Raw genomic sequence first — 24,680 nt, forward strand, 5'->3', positions numbered from 1 at the left:
ACATGCAGACAGACCAGCAAGGAGCAGAAGGAAGCACACACTAAATATACACACAAGGTAAAGAGTAGACAACAGGAGGGAGACACAGCTGAACCTAATTAGACATGACGACGCAGGGAGGAAGCAAAACAGATACGCTGACAAAGGACAAGGACTATCAAAATAAAACAGGAAGCTTGACAGCAAATTTAAAAAAAACCTAGAGGTAGGACTCAGGGAACACGTAGTGACAGAGGACACCAACTCTAGACGTATAAGCTAAAGCGCAGTGACTGGGGAGACATAGGCAACAGAGACTTAACACAGGCAAGGATAAATACCAAGGGAAGAAGAACTAAGATCACTAAGACTTAAGAAATAAGGATAACCAAACCCAGGAATACAATACTTAAACATATTAACACAGAACTTGAAACACAACCGTGGCAGCTTTCCCTCCTAAACCACAGCCTTCCCTTACTGTCTTAAATAATCTATTCCTGTAATTCCTGTCATGAAGCTGTGTCTCCGTGTTTTTTGCATGTTGCGGCTCAGAAAATACTTGAGTTTATTCTAATGTACTAATATAATTCTATTATTATGATATAGCAAGTTTAGCTTTGCACAAAAATAGCGGGTAGAAATGTCATTGAAATATCAAATTTTACTGTCTTTACTATTTTGAGTATATGGCAGAGCCTGTACTTTTCACCTTTACATAAGTAAACAAGTTGAATCAGTACTTCAGAGTTTACTGGAGTATTTTTAATACTAGTATCTGCAATCTGCTGCTCAGGTAAATAAAAAACTAAAATTGACTTTCCTTTTTTACCTGACCTGTATTCTCTTTTCCACTAAATATTTCTTATTACTTGTTGTAGTGTGTACTAGAAATAAAGGCTGGGTGATGTGAGGAAAATCTATTATCACAATATTTTTTTAGCTATATCATGTCTGATCTCGCTTGTTCTCTTCTTCATCTCTAGGTTGGTGCTCCCTGCTCCGACTTTCTCCTCCTCTTTCTCACACGCTGCTGAATTTATCCTTGTGTGTCAGAGGTGCAAAGCCATAAGAATGAACAATAAATAGAACTGAAACTTTTTGGGTTGTTATTTAATTATTGAATTCTGTGAAGTGGAGGCGTAAAAAGAGCTCAGGTTATTTAATTAAGTGGTACTAGCAAACATAGGGAACATACATACATCTGCAGCCATGCAGCTGCACTGCTTTTTTAAGGTTGAGTGAGGATGGGAAGAACAGACAAAGAAACCACATGCTCAAAAATAAACAATAAATTGACCTCCCCAAAGGGATTAATAAAGTTCTATTCTATGCTCTACGTTAAGAGACCTGTTTTAATTCGGATAAGTCCCTCTGAGAGTAAAGGCAATCTCCAGCAGGCCTGAGCTAAGGAAACAAAGTACACTAATGTAGTTATAACGTAATGAGTCGTTATAGATATATACGTAATTATACACTGTATTGAGCAGGCTACTGCCCACACTAAACTGTGACTATCACCAGGCAATCTGGGGGTGTTTCCTAAATCACTAGCAGGCGCCAAACTTCTGACAGAGTGAACAGGATGTATGCAGGTAAACTCCAGATTGACACGAGCTGATTGGTGGAGTCATGGGGAAAATATTGGCTCGTGATCTACGTTACAGAAAGACAGAGAGAGGTACAACACCAGATGGAAGGTATTTTATTTACACACTAAACTAATCTGATATCCCATTTTCAGCAAATGAAATGAAACAACACAAAATGTATTTTTATTTCATTTTATTTTTTATTTTTTTTATTTATTTTGGTGTGGCACTGTTTCTTAACTTAAAATGTCCTGTTGTAATTGGACATTTTAAGTTAAGAAACGGTGCCAAACCAACCCCCCCCCCTCCACTTCCCTCAAGGTGTATTATTGCAAGGTCAAGACCATGCAATAATACATAGAAACTCCAACCCCCAAGAGCAAGCACTTTGGCGACAGTGGGAAGGAAAAAACCCCTTTTACAAGGGGGAAACCTCCAGCAGAACCAGGCTCAGGAATGGGGTGGCCATCTGCCTTGGCCAGTTGGGGATGAGGGAAGGAAGGCAGGAGAAAAAGAGTGGTTATTTTAACCACTCTTTTTTTTTTTTGCCAATTAAAATTGGTCCATCTCATCTAAACTTGGTTTTAAAACTAAGTTTAGATGAGATGGACCAATTTAAATAAATATTTTAAGACAAGCACGTGTGCTTGTCTTAAAATAGCACACCTTTTTCTCATTTGCACTCATTTAGTGTGCACATGAGAAAATCCTAGAGATGATACTTTGTCTCTTCAGCTTGGCATGTTTTTTGAAAGTGTTGACAATTATTTCGTCAACCGTTGGGTTGCTTAACTTCATGAACTGTCCTGGAGAATGCCACTTTTCATGGAGATCATTGTATACTGTCAAGCTGAGTTCTTCAATGTTCTCTAGGGAGATTTTATATTTTTTGGACAAAATTTTGTTCCAGATCTTTTGGCTAAGCCTCTGTACAATGAAGTCAGTTGTTCCTGAATGCCATGTCGTCGTCTCATTTAGTTCGGCCATACTGTGTATTACCAGATCTCTAGTGAATTTTTCCACAAGCTCCCAGTACTCGTCCCAGTTTTTAGATACACTGAGTACTCTTTTTGGTAATCCCAGCAGGTGTTTGGTGAAGATTGGAACAGTAATGTTATCAAGCTGCTCCCTCAGACTAAAAATCAAATATTTTTCCTTGCATTTGTGTGTTTTGCAAAGATCCTTTAAAATGGCCTCGTGGATATTTTTTAGGCTTTTTGGAGATAGATCCAAATGTTTGTCATTAATTTCTGGCCACATTTTCTCAAGCAGGCGATCACCAATGCAGTCAGGAGTGAGGCGCTCTGTGAAGAGCTTGTGTTTAGAGGCGACGTTGTCTATGGCCTTTGAAACCACCATCTGAATAACTTTGTTGACACACAACTTTTCCTCGCTCAGAGAATCAGATAGTGGACTGATCTGACAAGAAGTTAAAGACTCACTGTCACTGAGGAATCCCTGAAATCTGGGGGTTGCCTCATCTTTCAGTCCTCGACTTTCTGTTTCATCTCTGTAGCTTGAGTTGTCTACAGATATGCAGCCTACAACTGGTTGAGCCTCCAATCCCTGGTCTTCTACAGAGCTTTCACTTAGAGAATCAGACAGCAGACTGATACTAGAAAAAGTTAAAGACTCAGTGTCAGACTCAGGTACTTCTAGCTTCACATTGTTTTCCAGGAGACAAGATTCTGTTTTGTCAAAGTCTTTTCTATCAGCTGTGAAGTTTTTCTTCATACAGCTCTTTTTTGGCTTTGCTGTGTCTATTGTTTCGAGTTGTGTGTTTGAATTACCCACAGATATGCAGTCTAGGGCTGCTTCAGCCTCCAGTCCTGGAGTTTCTAAGTTTTCATTATCACCGTGGTCATCCACAGAGCTTTCATTCAGGATGCTGTCCTTTGCTCCTGTATCCTCTGTTTTCTCGGGGCAGTCTGTGCCCATGGACTGAAGACAGACCTCAGAGGTCTGCATGGAGGTTGGATCTCCATTCTCTGTGGGTTCCCTAGTTGATCTCACTAACATTTTACAAAACTTCAGCATGTCTGTTAACAAAGTGGAAAGCAGATGAAAGTCACAGTACTCTGGTTTGAACGGTACCAGAGATTGCCACTGTGGTACAATTGTACCAAAAAAGTGGTTGATGAGTAACTCCCAAGTTTCCACTGAGGTGTAAGTGAGTGGAGTATTCATGTTAAAGTCTGTACTATTTAAACTCTGAATTGGAGAAGTGGGATTCATTTGATGTGTAGTTGGAGTTGTGCTAGACATGTGTGCTGTTTGTAAACTAAATGCGCTTAAATTACACTCGCTGCTCTGATGCATAAATGCTTTGTGAACTGAGCTTTACTGGCATTGCTCTTGGCTATTTATAGCCTCGCATGTCAGAAGCCACGCCCACCCCGAAGAACGCATTGATAGGTGACAGCAGGTAGCCAGTGTGACGTCACACGCAGTTCTTGGCCCGAAGAAAACTGTTTAAAGTTAAATAATAATAATAATAATAATAATAATAATAATAATAATAAATTCTGTTTAAAGTAAGTAACAGCTCTCATGTGGCTCATTTATCAATAACAAAGAACCTTAAACGTTTTTTTTTTAGGTTAATAGCGATAATATATCCATAAGCACCCCAAGGTGAAGAAATACAGACAGGCTTTGAATGCTGCCTTGTTTTCATTGTCGCTAATAAAGTCTCGTACAAACATCAGCTAACGACAGGAGCGAGAACAGCCTGGAAAGCCTTAAGAGAGATAAAATAAATATAACTTTGATATGAACTAAAGTCTTTTTGTTGTTATTTCGTTATTGTATTTTGTGGCGTGGTGGCGGGGAAAGAACTCAACTAAGTATATCTGGTATACTTATCCGGCAGTATTTCCTAAATGTATATTAAATTGCAAACCATTGGAAAGAGATCAACAAATGTCGTGTAGCTGTGATCATTTTTGGCTGGATACACTAGGTGGAAGCAGCGATTTCTAATCCAAGGTACCTCAACCAAAGAAGAAGCACAGAGGCGAGCGATCCTTTCTAACTAACGGTGAGCAAAGTCCTGAAAAATCAAGCCGCGTTTTATTTTTTTTTTTAGAAATCAGAGAAGGTATATTTCAAGATATTCTAAAACACACCCGGATTTTTTAAATGAAATAGGCTATTATCACAATATTTTTTTGGCTATCATGTCTGATCTCTCGTTCTCTTCTTCATCTCTAGGTTGGTGCTCCCTGCTCCGACTTTCTCCTCCTCTTTCTCACACGCTGCTGAATTTATCCTTGTGTGTCAGAGGTGCAAAGCCATAAGAATGAACAATAAATAGAACTGAAACTTTTTGGGTTGTTATTTAATTATTGAATTCTGTGAAGTGGAGGCGTAAAAAGAGCTCAGGTTATTTAATTAAGTGGTACTAGCAAACATAGGGAACATACATACATCTGCAGCCATGCAGCTGCACTGCTTTTTTAAGGTTGAGTGAGGATGGGAAGAACAGACAAAGAAACCACATGCTCAAAAATAAACAATAAATTGACCTCCCCAAAGGGATTAATAAAGTTCTATTCTATGCTCTACGTTAAGAGACCTGTTTTAATTCGGATAAGTCCCTCTGAGAGTAAAGGCAATCTCCAGCAGGCCTGAGCTAAGGAAACAAAGTACACTAATGTAGTTATAACGTAATGAGTCGTTATAGATATATACGTAATTATACACTGTATTGAGCAGGCTACTGCCCACACTAAACTGTGACTATCACCAGGCAATCTGGGGGTGTTTCCTAAATCACTAGCAGGCGCCAAACTTCTGACAGAGTGAACAGGATGTATGCAGGTAAACTCCAGATTGACACGAGCTGATTGGTGGAGTCATGGGGAAAATATTGGCTCGTGATCTACGTTACAGAAAGACAGAGAGAGGTACAACACCAGATGGAAGGTATTTTATTTACACACTAAACTAATCTGATATCCCATTTTCAGCAAATGAAATGAAACAACACAAAATGTATTTTTATTTCATTTTATTTTTTATTTTTTTTATTTATTTTGGTGTGGCACTGTTTCTTAACTTAAAATGTCCTGTTGTAATTGGACATTTTAAGTTAAGAAACGGTGCCAAACCAACCCCCCCCCCCCCCCCCCCCCCCCCCCCCCTCCACTTCCCTCAAGGTGTATTATTGCAAGGTCAAGACCATGCAATAATACATAGAAACTCCAACCCCCAAGAGCAAGCACTTTGGCGACAGTGGGAAGGAAAAAACCCCTTTTACAAGGGGGAAACCTCCAGCAGAACCAGGCTCAGGAATGGGGTGGCCATCTGCCTTGGCCAGTTGGGGATGAGGGAAGGAAGGCAGGAGAAAAAGAGTGGTTATTTTAACCACTCTTTTTTTTTTTTGCCAATTAAAATTGGTCCATCTCATCTAAACTTGGTTTTAAAACTAAGTTTAGATGAGATGGACCAATTTAAATAAATATTTTAAGACAAGCACGTGTGCTTGTCTTAAAATAGCACACCTTTTTCTCATTTGCACTCATTTAGTGTGCACATGAGAAAATCCTAGAGATGATACTTTGTCTCTTCAGCTTGGCATGTTTTTTGAAAGTGTTGACAATTATTTCGTCAACCGTTGGGTTGCTTAACTTCATGAACTGTCCTGGAGAATGCCACTTTTCATGGAGATCATTGTATACTGTCAAGCTGAGTTCTTCAATGTTCTCTAGGGAGATTTTATATTTTTTGGACAAAATTTTGTTCCAGATCTTTTGGCTAAGCCTCTGTACAATGAAGTCAGTTGTTCCTGAATGCCATGTCGTCGTCTCATTTAGTTCGGCCATACTGTGTATTACCAGATCTCTAGTGAATTTTTCCACAAGCTCCCAGTACTCGTCCCAGTTTTTAGATACACTGAGTACTCTTTTTGGTAATCCCAGCAGGTGTTTGGTGAAGATTGGAACAGTAATGTTATCAAGCTGCTCCCTCAGACTAAAAATCAAATATTTTTCCTTGCATTTGTGTGTTTTGCAAAGATCCTTTAAAATGGCCTCGTGGATATTTTTTAGGCTTTTTGGAGATAGATCCAAATGTTTGTCATTAATTTCTGGCCACATTTTCTCAAGCAGGCGATCACCAATGCAGTCAGGAGTGAGGCGCTCTGTGAAGAGCTTGTGTTTAGAGGCGACGTTGTCTATGGCCTTTGAAACCACCATCTGAATAACTTTGTTGACACACAACTTTTCCTCGCTCAGAGAATCAGATAGTGGACTGATCTGACAAGAAGTTAAAGACTCACTGTCACTGAGGAATCCCTGAAATCTGGGGGTTGCCTCATCTTTCAGTCCTCGACTTTCTGTTTCATCTCTGTAGCTTGAGTTGTCTACAGATATGCAGCCTACAACTGGTTGAGCCTCCAATCCCTGGTCTTCTACAGAGCTTTCACTTAGAGAATCAGACAGCAGACTGATACTAGAAAAAGTTAAAGACTCAGTGTCAGACTCAGGTACTTCTAGCTTCACATTGTTTTCCAGGAGACAAGATTCTGTTTTGTCAAAGTCTTTTCTATCAGCTGTGAAGTTTTTCTTCATACAGCTCTTTTTTGGCTTTGCTGTGTCTATTGTTTCGAGTTGTGTGTTTGAATTACCCACAGATATGCAGTCTAGGGCTGCTTCAGCCTCCAGTCCTGGAGTTTCTAAGTTTTCATTATCACCGTGGTCATCCACAGAGCTTTCATTCAGGATGCTGTCCTTTGCTCCTGTATCCTCTGTTTTCTCGGGGCAGTCTGTGCCCATGGACTGAAGACAGACCTCAGAGGTCTGCATGGAGGTTGGATCTCCATTCTCTGTGGGTTCCCTAGTTGATCTCACTAACATTTTACAAAACTTCAGCATGTCTGTTAACAAAGTGGAAAGCAGATGAAAGTCACAGTACTCTGGTTTGAACGGTACCAGAGATTGCCACTGTGGTACAATTGTACCAAAAAAGTGGTTGATGAGTAACTCCCAAGTTTCCACTGAGGTGTAAGTGAGTGGAGTATTCATGTTAAAGTCTGTACTATTTAAACTCTGAATTGGAGAAGTGGGATTCATTTGATGTGTAGTTGGAGTTGTGCTAGACATGTGTGCTGTTTGTAAACTAAATGCGCTTAAATTACACTCGCTGCTCTGATGCATAAATGCTTTGTGAACTGAGCTTTACTGGCATTGCTCTTGGGTATTTATAGCCTCGCATGTCAGAAGCCACGCCCACCCCGAAGAACGCATTGATAGGTGACAGCAGGTAGCCAGTGTGACGTCACACGCAGTTCTTGGCCCGAAGAAAACTGTTTAAAGTTAAATAATAATAATAATAATAATAATAATAATAATAATAATAATAATAATAATAATAATAAATTCTGTTTAAAGTAAGTAACAGCTCTCATGTGGCTCATTTATCAATAACAAAGAACCTTAAACGTTTTTTTTTTAGGTTAATAGCGATAATATATCCATAAGCACCCCAAAGTGAAGAAATACAGACAGGCTTTGAATGCTGCCTTGTTTTCATTGTCGCTAATAAAGTCTCGTACAAACATCAGCTAACGACAGGAGCGAGAACAGCCTGGAAAGCCTTAAGAGAGATAAAATAAATATAACTTTGATATGAACTAAAGTCTTTTTGTTGTTATTTCGTTATTGTATTTTGTGGCGTGGTGGCGGGGAAAGAACTCAACTAAGTATATCTGGTATACTTATCCGGCAGTATTTCCTAAATGTATATTAAATTGCAAACCATTGGAAAGAGATCAACAAATGTCGTGTAGCTGTGATCATTTTTGGCTGGATACACTAGGTGGAAGCAGCGATTTCTAATCCAAGGTACCTCAACCAAAGAAGAAGCACAGAGGCGAGCGATCCTTTCTAACTAACGGTGAGCAAAGTCCTGAAAAATCAAGCCGCGTTTTATTTTATTTTTTAGAAATCAGAGAAGGTATATTTCAAGATATTCTAAAACACACCCGGATTTTTTAAATGAAATAGGCTATTATCACAATATTTTTTTGGCTATCATGTCTGATCTCTCTTGTTCTCTTCTTCATCTCTAGGTTGGTGCTCCCTGCTCCGACTTTCTCCTCCTCTTTCTCACACGCTGCTGAATTTATCCTTGTGTGTCAGAGGTGCAAAGCCATAAGAATGAACAATAAATAGAACTTAAACTTTTTGGGTTGTTATTTAATTATTGAATTCTGTGAAGTGGAGGCGTAAAAAGAGCTCAGGTTATTTAATTAAGTGGTACTAGCAAACATAGGGAACATACATACATCTGCAGCCATGCAGCTGCACTGCTTTTTTAAGGTTGAGTGAGGATGGGAAGAACAGACAAAGAAACCACATGCTCAAAAATAAACAATAAATTGACCTCCCCAAAGGGATTAATAAAGTTCTATTCTATGCTCTACGTTAAGAGACCTGTTTTAATTCGGATAAGTCCCTCTGAGAGTAAAGGCAATCTCCAGCAGGCCTGAGCTAAGGAAACAAAGTACACTAATGTAGTTATAACGTAATGAGTCGTTATAGATATATACGTAATTATACACTGTATTGAGCAGGCTACTGCCCACACTAAACTGTGACTATCACCAGGCAATCTGGGGGTGTTTCCTAAATCACTAGCAGGCGCCAAACTTCTGACAGAGTGAACAGGATGTATGCAGGTAAACTCCAGATTGACACGAGCTGATTGGTGGAGTCATGGGGAAAATATTGGCTCGTGATCTACGTTACAGAAAGACAGAGAGAGGTACAACACCAGATGGAAGGTATTTTATTTACACACTAAACTAATCTGATATCCCATTTTCAGCAAATGAAATGAAACAACACAAAATGTATTTTTATTTCATTTTATTTTTTATTTTTTTTATTTATTTTGGTGTGGCACTGTTTCTTAACTTAAAATGTCCTGTTGTAATTGGACATTTTAAGTTAAGAAACGGTGCCAAACCAACCCCCCCCCCCCCCCCCCCCCCCCCCTCCACTTCCCTCAAGGTGTATTATTGCAAGGTCAAGACCATGCAATAATACATAGAAACTCCAACCCCCAAGAGCAAGCACTTTGGCGACAGTGGGAAGGAAAAACCCCCTTTTACAAGGGGGAAACCTCCAGCAGAACCAGGCTCAGGAATGGGGTGGCCATCTGCCTTGGCCAGTTGGGGATGAGGGAAGGAAGGCAGGAGAAAAAGAGTGGTTATTTTAACCACTCTTTTTTTTTTTTGCCAATTAAAATTGGTCCATCTCATCTAAACTTGGTTTTAAAACTAAGTTTAGATGAGATGGACCAATTTAAATAAATATTTTAAGACAAGCACGTGTGCTTGTCTTAAAATAGCACACCTTTTTCTCATTTGCACTCATTTAGTGTGCACATGAGAAAATCCTAGAGATGATACTTTGTCTCTTCAGCTTGGCATGTTTTTTGAAAGTGTTGACAATTATTTCGTCAACCGTTGGGTTGCTTAACTTCATGAACTGTCCTGGAGAATGCCACTTTTCATGGAGATCATTGTATACTGTCAAGCTGAGTTCTTCAATGTTCTCTAGGGAGATTTTATATTTTTTGGACAAAATTTTGTTCCAGATCTTTTGGCTAAGCCTCTGTACAATGAAGTCAGTTGTTCCTGAATGCCATGTCGTCGTCTCATTTAGTTCGGCCATACTGTGTATTACCAGATCTCTAGTGAATTTTTCCACAAGCTCCCAGTACTCGTCCCAGTTTTTAGATACACTGAGTACTCTTTTTGGTAATCCCAGCAGGTGTTTGGTGAAGATTGGAACAGTAATGTTATCAAGCTGCTCCCTCAGACTAAAAATCAAATATTTTTCCTTGCATTTGTGTGTTTTGCAAAGATCCTTTAAAATGGCCTCGTGGATATTTTTTAGGCTTTTTGGAGATAGATCCAAATGTTTGTCATTAATTTCTGGCCACATTTTCTCAAGCAGGCGATCACCAATGCAGTCAGGAGTGAGGCGCTCTGTGAAGAGCTTGTGTTTAGAGGCGACGTTGTCTATGGCCTTTGAAACCACCATCTGAATAACTTTGTTGACACACAACTTTTCCTCGCTCAGAGAATCAGATAGTGGACTGATCTGACAAGAAGTTAAAGACTCACTGTCACTGAGGAATCCCTGAAATCTGGGGGTTGCCTCATCTTTCAGTCCTCGACTTTCTGTTTCATCTCTGTAGCTTGAGTTGTCTACAGATATGCAGCCTACAACTGGTTGAGCCTCCAATCCCTGGTCTTCTACAGAGCTTTCACTTAGAGAATCAGACAGCAGACTGATACTAGAAAAAGTTAAAGACTCAGTGTCAGACTCAGGTACTTCTAGCTTCACATTGTTTTCCAGGAGACAAGATTCTGTTTTGTCAAAGTCTTTTCTATCAGCTGTGAAGTTTTTCTTCATACAGCTCTTTTTTGGCTTTGCTGTGTCTATTGTTTCGAGTTGTGTGTTTGAATTACCCACAGATATGCAGTCTAGGGCTGCTTCAGCCTCCAGTCCTGGAGTTTCTAAGTTTTCATTATCACCGTGGTCATCCACAGAGCTTTCATTCAGGATGCTGTCCTTTGCTCCTGTATCCTCTGTTTTCTCGGGGCAGTCTGTGCCCATGGACTGAAGACAGACCTCAGAGGTCTGCATGGAGGTTGGATCTCCATTCTCTGTGGGTTCCCTAGTTGATCTCACTAACATTTTACAAAACTTCAGCATGTCTGTTAACAAAGTGGAAAGCAGATGAAAGTCACAGTACTCTGGTTTGAACGGTACCAGAGATTGCCACTGTGGTACAATTGTACCAAAAAAGTGGTTGATGAGTAACTCCCAAGTTTCCACTGAGGTGTAAGTGAGTGGAGTATTCATGTTAAAGTCTGTACTATTTAAACTCTGAATTGGAGAAGTGGGATTCATTTGATGTGTAGTTGGAGTTGTGCTAGACATGTGTGCTGTTTGTAAACTAAATGCGCTTAAATTACACTCGCTGCTCTGATGCATAAATGCTTTGTGAACTGAGCTTTACTGGCATTGCTCTTGGCTATTTATAGCCTCGCATGTCAGAAGCCACGCCCACCCCGAAGAACGCATTGATAGGTCACAGCAGGTAGCCAGTGTGACGTCACACGCAGTTCTTGGCCCGAAGAAAACTGTTTAAAGTTAAATAATAATAATAATAATAATAATAATAATAATAATAATAATAATAATAATAATAATAATAATAATAATAATAATAATAAATTCTGTTTAAAGTAAATAACAGCTCCCATGTGGCTCATTTATCAATAACAAAGAACCTTAAACGTTTTTTTTTTTTTTAGGTTAATAGCGATAATATATCCATAAGCACCCCAAGGTGAAGAAATACAGACAGGCTTTGAATGCTGCCTTGTTTTCATTGTCGCTAATAAAGTCTCGTACAAACATCAGCTAACGACAGGAGCGAGAACAGCCTGGAAAGCCTTAAGAGAGATAAAATAAATATAACTTTGATATGAACTAAAGTCTTTTTGTTGTTATTTCGTTATTGTATTTTGTGGCGTGGTGGCGGGGAAAGAACTCAACTAAGTATATCTGGTATACTTATCCGGCAGTATTTCCTAAATGTATATTAAATTGCAAACCATTGGAAAGAGATCAACAAATGTCGTGTAGCTGTGATCATTTTTGGCTGGATACACTAGGTGGAAGCAGCGATTTCTAATCCAAGGTACCTCAACCAAAGAAGAAGCACAGAGGCGAGCGATCCTTTCTAACTAACGGTGAGCAAAGTCCTGAAAAATCAAGCCGCGTTTTATTTTATTTTTTAGAAATCAGAGAAGGTATATTTCAAGATATTCTAAAACACACCCGGATTTTTTAAATGAAATAGGCTATTATCACAATATTTTTTTGGCTATCATGTCTGATCTCTCTTGTTCTCTTCTTCATCTCTAGGTTGGTGCTCCCTGCTCCAACTTTCTCCTCCTCTTTCTCACACGCTGCTGAATTTATCCTTGTGTGTCAGAGGTGCAAAGCCATAAGAATGAACAATAAATAGAACTGAAACTTTTTGGGTTGTTATTTAATTATTGAATTCTGTGAAGTGGAGGCGTAAAAAGAGCTCAGGTTATTTAATTAAGTGGTACTAGCAAACATAGGGAACATACATACCCAGCCAACATGTATATATGGGCCCCACCTGGTTTTTGCTCGGGCTGGATGGGTACCATGTGGGCATGGTCTCAAACTGGGCTTTTTGTATGGGGCCTACTTGGGTTCTTCACATTAAACCCATATGGGCCATCCCAAGTGAGCACTTTTAGTAGGTCCTAGCTGGGTCAAACATGGGAAACACTTAACTTGGTCCAAAATGGGAAACACATGTTGGACCCACTTGGGTTTTCCACCTGGGATAGAAATGGGCAAACAGTCATTTAAGGATAGGCTGTTGTTGTGTGCCCCAGGTGGGGCAAAGTTAGGTAATCAATATATGTTTTAGTATCGATGACACAGGTGGGGCCCACCTGGTCGAAGTACATGGGTCACACATGGGCAAATGCAAGTCAGACCCTGCATTGAGCATTGAGAACCAATTTCAACTCCAGAAGTGTGTGCTGAACTACGTCAAAACTTTCTGCAAAGATTCTATTGCCTTTTCAAGGTTTGAGCCAAAGGAATAAATAACTCTCTTTTATAACCTGCAGACGGCACCCATGGGGTACCATTCTCTAACAAATCACCCTAACTTTAACATATTTGGCACAACCTCAGTCTATCACTTTTGCTACCCTTATGTACAGTCAGATGTTCTTTACCCTTCATTTTTGACCCTCTCAGTATTTAGCCTTGGCTGGCAAATGTACTCAAAGTCCACACTGAGACCTCAAGATGTTATGTGTTATCAGACACTACAACCCAGCTGTCAAGTGAGACTATAGGAACTTTGGTGTTTTTGAACATTCAATGTTACTCAAAACACTCTGCACACTATTCCAAATAACTGGTTACTTTTTAATTTTAGATTTCATTTTAAGTACTTAATGTGAACTTTCAGCACTCTGCATGGTAGGCTGCATGGTGAGGATCAGATAAGATAAAATAAGGACTTCATAATTCTTCTTAGGTAAATTCACTTGTCACAGCAGCAATAATAAGTGATTAAAACGGACACAAGAGTAGAAAAAAAGAAAAGCAAAAAATACAAATAAAAAACCTAAGATAAAAGTGAATTACACAGACAAAATCCAGATTTGGCATTTGCAAATTAAGGATTACTGGTTGTTCAAACAATTAAGACTATTTACTTGAGCAAACATGCAGTTAAGGATTTTTAGTAGATCAGACACACTCTACTGTATTAGAGAAAAGACAGTTAGCTACATGGAAGATGGAAGTTTTGGTTAATCAGATCCAGTAAAGCTCCTGAAGTATATTACCAATCTGTTAAAATGTTACTCTTCAAACTTGTGCCCTCAAATTATATAACCAGAAATAATTTATATTATCTTTGAACTAGTGGAAAGGAGAGGGAATGGGGTCTTTCAAGCAGTCACACTTCAACTGTGAAACTCCCTTGTCCTTATGGTGTATTGACACTATTGAAACTTTTCAAAAGCAGTCTAATGTTAGAAGAGCTTTTAGGTAAACTGTTATTCTTCTTCTTATCATTATGATATTTTTATTAATTATATTTTTATTATGATGTTGATTTGGGTGACAATTTTTGATAAATATCATATATTAATTTTTTAAACATATTAACCATCCCTATGCTTAAAATTTTAAAAACAAAATTGTTCTTTTAAACTTGTGCATTGTTTGACTTTTAAAATTTTTGTATCAGGTGTAAAACGACTTTTTAAATAAAGTTGTTTTTAACGTGAGCAGCTCCTATTGGCTCGTTTAAAAAGAGGGAGGAGCAGATTGCACCGGCTAGCGTCTAGTCTTCGCGGTCTTTCGTCTGTTGCGGCCTTTTCTCTCCCTGGTGTTTGAGAACATGGAGGACAAAAGGATACCAAAGAATCGAAAACAAGACAAAGAAGACAAAGGTAAATACTTAAAGTTTGATACGTTTTCATCAATGGTTATTTTAGTAACTTTCTATAGTCGTCCTAAACGGTATAAGGGGGAGAAGCATAACATCTTTAGTTATCAGGTAGAACTGGGTTAATTTACTGCATTGTCTTTGGCAAACATAATTTAAAGTTAATTACAAAACTCTTACTGCCTATGTCTGTGAAGGTTCTCAGTTATCCAGGTCATCGTAGTCAAAGGAGCTCTTTGCAAGCTCCTTTGACTCTTGCTGCCTATATTCTACTCAATAAAGTTCATCTTATCTTATTCTGTTTTCATTGCACCATTCTCTCTATACAGTTTTTGAATTTACACACTATAACGTACACGGCAGTTTTTTTTCTGTGCTTCTGCAACTGTTTCTTAGGTTTTCCTATAAGGTTTTTGTAATTAATTTTAAAAATGTATATTATTTTTTGGCTTTAGTGGATTCCCGCTCAGCTAACTCGGCCATTATGCACTACCCAGTAAACAAGATGGCTGAACAGTATTTTAAATGTCTGAACATGAGCTAGTCATACCATGTTACATAATATTCATGTGCAGTGTAGCAAGCTCACCTTATAGGGGTGTAAAACATGAGGCGTATGAGGTGATTGTTTAAATTACAGGAGTAGATGCCTGCAGCTGAAACGGTTTTCTGATCTGAACGTGAACCTACTGGTCACGTTTACGGTAATGTTACCAGATATGCATTGTACTATAGGAAAACGGTGGTGCATCAGTGTGCAAAAAGCCCCCAAAAGAAACACACAGCTTCTTTAGCTCAAACACTGTCTGATCTCTTAGATACTGCTGTTCCATCTAGGTATTGGTTACTGAGAAATGTTAGGTCATTAATTAATTAAGAGAGTGCAGCTGTTCAGATCAGATGGTGAAGTAGGAAAATGCAGAACATGAATTACAATTACAAAGCTTAAGTTTAAAACAATTATTATATATTAAGCATTTTTTTTGCTCTTTTTTAAAAATTCTTTTAGCTAATAATGGACTCAATTTTATTATCAACTTCAAAGACCTATTAAACTTTTAAACCATTAAATCCAGGAAATTAGATGCCCGTAAATGTACAAGATCTTCTTTATGGCTTGTATCCCCAAATATTCAATAATCCTTTCTAAAAGTACACAAATTTTGTTCTTTTCAATTAAATAGTGCATGTTTAATGTATTCTTGAGCAGGTAAAAATTCCACTAAATTAGTTTTTGCATATTTTTAAGTATAATCAAATTTTTATAGTTTGCAAGTACTTTTAATTTGGAGATTTTGCCACTTGATTTGAAGTTTGGATAGTGCTTTAGTGTATAGTGGATAGTGTAATTTGTAAATGTTTTGAACTCATCTGGCTTCTTAATAATTTAATAAAAAATTAACAAGCCATGTGATAATTTGAAAACCACTAGGGACCACTTATTACTATGTCACCAATTTTTTACTTAAAGGAATTTAGGATTTATGTCTGTCAAGTCACTTGTTCTGGCATAAGTCACCATTTTGATATATCTTCCTGTGACTTTAAAGTCTGTCAGCTAGTTGGATACATTTTTGCACTGCTAGTGTTTGCTGCTTGAATTAGTCAGTTTATCATATAAACACATGCAGTGCCTTTCAAACTTTTAATTACACTGTTCATTTTGTGCATTAGTAAGAGAATCTTTTATATTGAATTATCCTGGGAAAAAACAAAAATGTTTTTATTTTCTCATGCACTTTCTTTCATTTCCTTATCACGTTTAGATTCTTCAAGATCACAAGCACCATCTTTGACATGTAAGTAACTTTCATATTATTTGTATTACTTATTATTATTATTTTTGAAAAGTGATGGTCTTTGGGGCATCCTTTATTTTTTTTTTTTACTGGTATTCAATGTGTGTGTGTGTGTGTGTGTATATATATATATATATATATATATATATATATATATATATATATATATATATATATATATACACACACAGGTGTATATGATCAATTTTAAAATTTAACATTTATTTAAATTTCCATCTTTTATGCTAACAATAATGCCAACAGTGTTCTCTTCACTTGTCCCACAACTCTGACAGTTTTGGTCCTCTGCTCTCCTCACAATTGGCTGATTTCCATCTGAGCTGCTACTGTCAACTGCATTAAACTGATTTTACATTGCCTTGTTATTCTAATCTTTATCTGCGTTTTGGACTCCAAACATTCACACCTGCTGTTAGTAACCAGAGCTCACAAGAGTGTAAGGCGTGTTGTTCAATAAAGTGATCAATGTGTTCACTAGCTGATTTAAATAAACCGGTAACTTATTAAATCCATATTTTATAGGAAGTACATTACTGATAAAAGTGGTAATAAACACGGTAACCAATAAAAATTTAAATTTCCTGTTATAAAAAAAAATACTGCTGTGAGCTCGGTTTTCTAACACCAGGTGTGAACATCTACAGTCTTTAAGCTCTGTAAAGATTTAAAAATAAAAGCATTCAATAACATACCATTAAACACTAAATTAGTTTGATGGTGTTGACTGCAGCAGCTCAATGTTAATCAGCTCATGGTGATGGGAGCAGATGAGCGTTTTTCATCATGGTTGTTAGTGATGTGTTGGTCAAAATGAAACGGCTCTTTGAAGTGAATGACACAAGCATGTGTTTTTTTTTTTCTCTCACTCTCTCTCGCACTTTTCCCCGCTTCACTCCGCAGCAAGCCTAGTACTTTGTGCTGGGAAGAGGGGGGAGGGGCGGTAGTTACACACGCAGTAGCACAGGAACAGAGCGGGAGGGAGAGAGACAGAAAGAGAGCCAGGGACAACAACGTCACATTAGAAAGGTATAGTGATCATGCACAACTATTTTCAATTGCAGATGATAAAGGACTCAGAAAGTTTATTCATGCAGGCCCATATGACAGAGAATATGCATTTTCTTTTTGTTTTCATATTATAATTTATATTTGTGTTGGGGTTTGCAGTGTTTTGTGTCGTTTCACTTTAAATTTGTTTAAAAGGAAAAAGCTGAAAATTTAAATAGTTAAAAGTTCAAATGTAAATAGTTGTTTTTTGTATTATGATTTATTTATTACATTTTATGTGGAGAGAATAAATAAAAGTATATTTACGGTGCCCGATAGAGACAAAGCACGTACAAACCCCAAAACACGTAAAAACTCTATAGCATGTACAAAACACAACAGAAGTGCTCCAGGATGCTAGGCACAGTGTTGAGCTTTTGTTACCTAGTGGCTACACAAGCCAGGAAGTACCAACGACCGGATTTGGTGTGTGGTAGTAACAGGTAAATGAACAGTTTTTGGAATTTTTTATAAATATATATGAGTGCTTGTGTATAAATACACAAACAATACACATATGATTTCAATTGTGTAAATTAAGTGATCTAGATAGCTCTGTTTTGGAAGTTCAGTTAATGCTAGAAATGGGTTTTGAGGTTTGTACATGCTTTGTCTCTAGGGGCCACCATATACATTTATATATAAACATATATAAATAAAACCACGTTTCTTTTTTTACGTTAGTAATTCCTTTTGTGCATAATTTCATATTGTTGTTAATAATAAATTAAAGCAACAAAACAACCTGAAGAGCCAGTTGCGAGCCGAAAGAGCCGGCTTTCTAAAAAGAGACGAAAATCCCGTCACTAGTTGTGTAATATGCTGGTATTGATATGATCAAAAATGAACTTAGTTGTTTTGTATTCTATAGAAATTGTACATCTAATTATTAACGAGGCTTTCTGCTGATGTTATCAATTAAAATTTTATTGTTTTATTTTTAAGCAACAACTTTTTAGTATGCAATCAGTCCATGCTGTACAGGACAGATTTGTAAACTGTGCATACAAAAATAGTCTATTTTACAAAATTGCTCTTTCAACAAATGTAAATCACAGCAGATTTTTTTTGTTGTAGGTGCGCTGTCACAACTAGGGGGGAAGTCCTCAAAATTGAAGGCAGAACAGGAAAATACATGGAAATAACAATTTTCCTTTAAGCACATCAGTAAAGGTCGATCCAGATACTTGATAACTGTTGGTATAGGTATGACATGAATTTGAATCTCCATTATCACAGGTTTTAATTGGGAGCCAACATGCAGATATACAGGAGGATTATAAACAGCAATTCCTATTGCATACAACTGTTTTAGAAAATACCAACAACACTGTTCATTTATCACTTGCTGGTCTATAGACTTTACAGTGTGGATGGAGGGAAAATCCATCTGGCTCCACTCTGGCTGAATTGGTGCTACAAACAATTCTGCGCTCGGCTTTCCTGGCTGTGTGTGGATTTAAACTTACACATCCAAATTTTGACCCTATTTTTCTTTCTTTTAGCTGATTGGTCAATTTCATGTCAATCACCAATTAAACAATCCAATCAGAGAACATCTCCAGAAGTTGATTCTGTTCATCTGGACGTAGCATTTTCAGTGGGAGAAAATGCTGCAAGCGCTACGTCCAGATGAAGAGAATCAACTTTTGGAGATTTACTTACCTGGATGATTGAGCATGCATCAAGACAATCAGAGAACAGATAAGTTTGGCTGTTGGAGGGCTGCATTACGGAGCTTCAGGTCATGGAAGAATAAATTCCCTTTCACATACCAGAGCAGCATTTTTCTTCATTAGCTCGAAGTAAAACAGTCTGTGCGTGTCAGAGTTCAGTGGTTTTTGTGTCACAGGGCTTATGTGTAAAAATCTGGCCAGGGACCATCACATTACACTGCTATCATATTTTTCTGTTGCTATCATGTTTCTTTTCTGAGATGTTGTTACTTTTATGACAGATGTAACGAGAAATCTTCCAGAAAGTTAAATTTTTTTATGGTAATGGTAAATGGCCTGCATTTATATAGCGCTTTTCTAGTCCCTAAGGACCCCAAAGCGCTTCACACTACATTCAGTCATTCACACACTGGTGATGGCAGCTACATTGTAGCCACAGCCACCCTGGGGCGCACTGACAGAGGCGAGGCTGCCGGACACTGGCGCCACCGGGCCCTCTGACCACCACCAGTAGGCAAACACGGGGTTAGTATCTTGCCCAAGGATATTTGGCACGCAGCCAGGAGGCAGCCTGGGATCGAACCACCGACCTTCTGATTAGTGGCTGACCTGCTCTGCCACCTGAGCTACAGCCACCCCTTATTCTAATATTCTAATCAAATATTTGATTCTGATAACAGATAAAGATTTTTTTTTTTTTAACTTTTGTTCTGCTATTTCATAGTTTATACAAATTTTGGCCAATTCCTATTTATTTTATCCCTTTAGCCCCCAAAAAGTCGCCAGCGACAGGTTTTTCCAAACCTGTCTCGTCAAACCTGAGCTCTGCCAGGGGCCCAACACGCCTGGACTTTTAGAAGAAAGGAGATGTCCGAAAATAAACCACAGGGTCAAATACTTGATTTTGTTCAGTGTTTTAGAGTTATTAATTTGAATTGACTAATTTAAATATTTTATTCATGTACATTTTGATTGCCTTTAGTAAAAACGGCAAAATTTCAATTTTTTTTCCCCCTGTTATTAATCCTTGATTACATTCATATAGTATACAGTAGAGGAAAAAACCTACCAGACCTACCAGTTATCCTGCGTAATATTATTGGGGATAAGGGTTAAGGAACCGCAATTAATTTTTTTTAGTTTAGCTTGTGTTTACTACCATATTTTTTTTATTATCACCACACAGTAAACATTAAGTAATATGTAAAGTGTCCATTTATCCTCCATTCCGGTCCATTATCTTAAGCTTAGGCTGTTGCCCCTCGACCCAATCCGGTACTAAGTATAGAGGCCCAGACTTCGCTCTCTCCAGGCACTTGGCCCAGCTCTTCCGGGGGAATCCCAAGGCATTTCCAGGCCAGCCGAAAAACATAGTCCCTCCAGCATGTCCTGGGTGTTCTGGGTCTCTTCCTGGTGGGACGTGCCCAAAACACGTCACCAGGGAGGCATCCTAACCAGATGCCAGTATCTAATCTGTCCTTTTTGTATGTTCCCCTCAGGTTGCCATGGTAGCAGATACAGGGGAAACAAGTGTAGACGATGCCACAAGAAGGATGATGAAATTCCTCATATCACCTGAGCTGGCTGTGGAGTACAACATGCTTGGCCGACATGGGAAAAAAAAGTTCAGAGATTTGCGTCTTTTTAATGTTGTGTATGGTAAGTTAGTTTCACTTGAGACATTTGAACTTTAGAAAACTAAACTTTTTTAATAAAGTGTTTGAAAGTGTAATTGAGATTGGTTATCATGCAATTTGTATATATTTTTTGAGGCAATAAAATGAAATAAACATTGTTCTTTGCAAATCATCACCAAATGAAGTAAGCTAAGATTAACTTTACTTTGGCTTGCCCATTTTTCTTCTTCTTCATTTGCAGAGGCACTGAAGAATTATTTAACATCAAAAGTCAACTTCAAGAAGCAGAGAAGGCTCTGTCAAAGTGGTTCACTGGAGCTAAAGACAGAGGAGGACCGAGGGCTGCAAGGGTACAAAATAGACTTACGGCTCTGTAAAAATACAAAACAAGAAACCCTGCTGATTCAAGATAAGCTTTTGAGTTTTCCATCTGACTTTTTCCCCATGTTACTACAGTTCCAAATATCTAAGGAATTTTGCTGTAGTTTGACATTTCTAGTTTTTAAACGTTTACGCACTTTGGAATACAGTTATGTAAAATCACAGTTGTTGGACAAAATAAATGTGAAAAATGTTGTTTTGTGTACCCTCGTGATTTTTGAAATGGTTTTATTTACAAATTAGATTTTGTTTGCGGTCAGCTTTAATATATTTGGTGTCTTTGTGTCACAGAACCCGTATTAGCCGTCTAAAAAATTGATTTTGTGACTGTTTTACTACATGGGGCCCACTCAGTGCCAGAACTTAGTCAATTCAAACTAGAAGTAAGATGCAAATACAGAACCTACTGCTAATGCCATTCCAACTTTTTAGCTCATGTTTTCCTCATGTTGTACCCACTAAGAACTTGAAAAATGGGGCCTAGGTGGGTTTCAGTGTACTTTGCCCAGTTGGGGTTCATTTAGTTCCCAGATTTTACCAATATAACACCAAAATGGGCTTATAAAATGGGGCCATTATGGAACCCGTGGACAATCCCACTTAAAACCCACTTTTTAGCCTATGTGATGCCCACATGGTACCCACAAAAACTGGAAAGATGGGGCCCGGGTGGGTTTATGAGTACTTTGCCCAGTTGGGGTCTATTTAGTTCCCAGATTTTACCAATATAACACCAAGATGGGCTTATAAAATGGGGCCATTATGGAACCCGTGGACAATCCCACTTAAAACCCACTTTTTAGCCTATGTGATGCCCACATGGTACCCACAAAAACTGGAAAGATGGGGCCCGGGTGGGTTTATGAGTACTTTGCCCAGTTGGGGTCCATTTAGTTCCCAGATTTTACCAATATAACACCAAGATGGGCTTATAAAATGGGGCCATTATGGAACCCGTGGACAATCCCACTTAAAACCCACTTTTTAGCCTATGTGATGCCCACATGGTACCCACAAAAACTGGAAAGATGGGGCCTGGGTGGGTTTTTGTGTATGTTGCCCAGTTGGTGCCCATTTAGTTCCTAGATTTTACCAATATAACACCTATATGGGCAATTAACATGGGGCCATTACGGAACCCGTGGACAATCCTATATGGGGCCCATTTTTCAGCCCATTTCCAAACCATATGGGCCCCACATATAAATGTTGGCTGGGTACATCTGCAGCCATGCAGCTGCACTGCTTTTTTAAGGTTGAGTGAGGATGGGAAGAACAGACAAAGAAACCACATGCTCAAAAATAAACAATAAATTGACCTCCCCAAAGGGATTAATAAAGTTCTATTCTATGCTCTACGTTAAGAGACCTGTTTTAATTCGGATAAGTCCCTCTGAGAGTAAAGGCAATCTCCAGCAGGCCTGAGCTAAGGAAACAAAGTACACTAATGTAGTTATAACGTAATGAGTCGTTATAGATATATACGTAATTATACACTGTATTGAGCAGGCTACTGCCCACACTAAACTGTGACTATCACCAGGCAATCTGGGGGTGTTTCCTAAATCACTAGCAGGCGCCAAACTTCTGACAGAGTGAACAGGATGTATGCAGGTAAACTCCAGATTGACACGAGCTGATTGGTGGAGTCATGGGGAAAATATTGGCTCGTGATCTACGTTACAGAAAGACAGAGAGAGGTACAACACCAGATGGAAGGTATTTTATTTACACACTAAATTAATCTGATATCCCATTTTCAGCAAATGAAATGAAACAACACAAAATGTATTTTTATTTCATTTTATTTTTTATTTTTTTTATTTATTTTGGTGTGGCACTGTTTCTTAACTTAAAATGTCCTGTTGTAATTGGACATTTTAAGTTAAGAAACGGTGCCAAACCAACCCCCCCCCCCCCTCCACTTCCCTCAAGGTGTATTATTGCAAGGTCAAGACCATGCAATAATACATAGAAACTCCAACCCCCAAGAGCATGCACTTTGGCGACAGTGGGAAGGAAAAACCCCCTTTTACAAGGGGGAAACCTCCAGCAGAACCAGGCTCAGGAATGGGGTGGCCATCTGCCTTGGCCAGTTGGGGATGAGGGAAGGAAGGCAGGAGAAAAAGAGTGGTTATTTTAACCACTCTTTTTTTTTTTTTTTGCCAATTAAAATTGGTCCATCTCATCTAAACTTGGTTTTAAAACTAAGTTTAGATGAGATGGACCAATTTAAATAAATATTTTAAGACAAGCACGTGTGCTTGTCTTAAAATAGCACACCTTTTTCTCATTTGCACTCATTTAGTGTGCACATGAGAAAATCCTAGAGATGATACTTTGTCTCTTCAGCTTGGCATGTTTTTTGAAAGTGTTGACAATTATTTCGTCAACCGTTGGGTTGCTTAACTTCATGAACTGTCCTGGAGAATGCCACTTTTCATGGAGATCATTGTATACTGTCAAGCTGAGTTCTTCAATGTTCTCTAGGGAGATTTTATATTTTTTGGACAAAATTTTGTTCCAGATCTTTTGGCTAAGCCTCTGTACAATGAAGTCAGTTGTTCCTGAATGCCATGTCGTCGTCTCATTTAGTTCGGCCATACTGTGTATTACCAGATCTCTAGTGAATTTTTCCACAAGCTCCCAGTACTCGTCCCAGTTTTTAGATACACTGAGTACTCTTTTTGGTAATCCCAGCAGGTGTTTGGTGAAGATTGGAACAGTAATGTTATCAAGCTGCTCCCTCAGACTAAAAATCAAATATTTTTCCTTGCATTTGTGTGTTTTGCAAAGATCCTTTAAAATGGCCTCGTGGATATTTTTTAGGCTTTTTGGAGATAGATCCAAATGTTTGTCATTAATTTCTGGCCACATTTTCTCAAGCAGGCGATCACCAATGCAGTCAGGAGTGAGGCGCTCTGTGAAGAGCTTGTGTTTAGAGGCGACGTTGTCTATGGCCTTTGAAACCACCATCTGAATAACTTTGTTGACACACAACTTTTCCTCGCTCAGAGAATCAGATAGTGGACTGATCTGACAAGAAGTTAAAGACTCACTGTCACTGAGGAATCCCTGAAATCTGGGGGTTGCCTCATCTTTCAGTCCTCGACTTTCTGTTTCATCTCTGTAGCTTGAGTTGTCTACAGATATGCAGCCTACAACTGGTTGAGCCTCCAATCCCTGGTCTTCTACAGAGCTTTCACTTAGAGAATCAGACAGCAGACTGATACTAGAAAAAGTTAAAGACTCAGTGTCAGACTCAGGTACTTCTAGCTTCACATTGTTTTCCAGGAGACAAGATTCTGTTTTGTCAAAGTCTTTTCTATCAGCTGTGAAGTTTTTCTTCATACAGCTCTTTTTTGGCTTTGCTGTGTCTATTGTTTCGAGTTGTGTGTTTGAATTACCCACAGATATGCAGTCTAGGGCTGCTTCAGCCTCCAGTCCTGGAGTTTCTAAGTTTTCATTATCACCGTGGTCATCCACAGAGCTTTCATTCAGGATGCT

General features: G+C 38.5%; 1 protein-coding gene and 1 long non-coding RNA gene across 2 annotated transcripts; one reads left to right on the forward strand and one right to left on the reverse strand.

Moving 5' to 3' along the window:
* Positions 1-2,213: 2,213 nt before the first annotated feature.
* LOC146664820 (uncharacterized) lies at positions 2,214-3,954 on the reverse strand. The gene has a single exon (XM_085411982.1). The coding sequence runs from the start codon at positions 3,888-3,890 to the stop codon at positions 2,259-2,261; it is 1,632 nt and encodes a 543-aa protein (XP_085268108.1). The 5' UTR covers positions 3,891-3,954; the 3' UTR covers positions 2,214-2,258.
* A 10,561-nt stretch (positions 3,955-14,515) lies between these two features.
* Positions 14,516-21,697, forward strand: LOC146664821 (uncharacterized). The gene is made up of 4 exons (XR_014912371.1): positions 14,516-14,616; positions 16,379-16,411; positions 20,655-20,814; positions 21,034-21,697. It is a non-coding gene; the product is annotated as an uncharacterized LOC146664821 (long non-coding RNA).
* The last annotated feature ends 2,983 nt before the right edge of the window (positions 21,698-24,680 follow it).

This window comes from Rhamphochromis longiceps, linkage group LG7 (assembly GCF_057381845.1).
Source record: "Rhamphochromis longiceps isolate RC_006_pf linkage group LG7, R_longiceps_female_GT1.1, whole genome shotgun sequence".
Lineage (NCBI taxonomy): Eukaryota > Metazoa > Chordata > Actinopteri > Cichliformes > Cichlidae > Rhamphochromis > Rhamphochromis longiceps.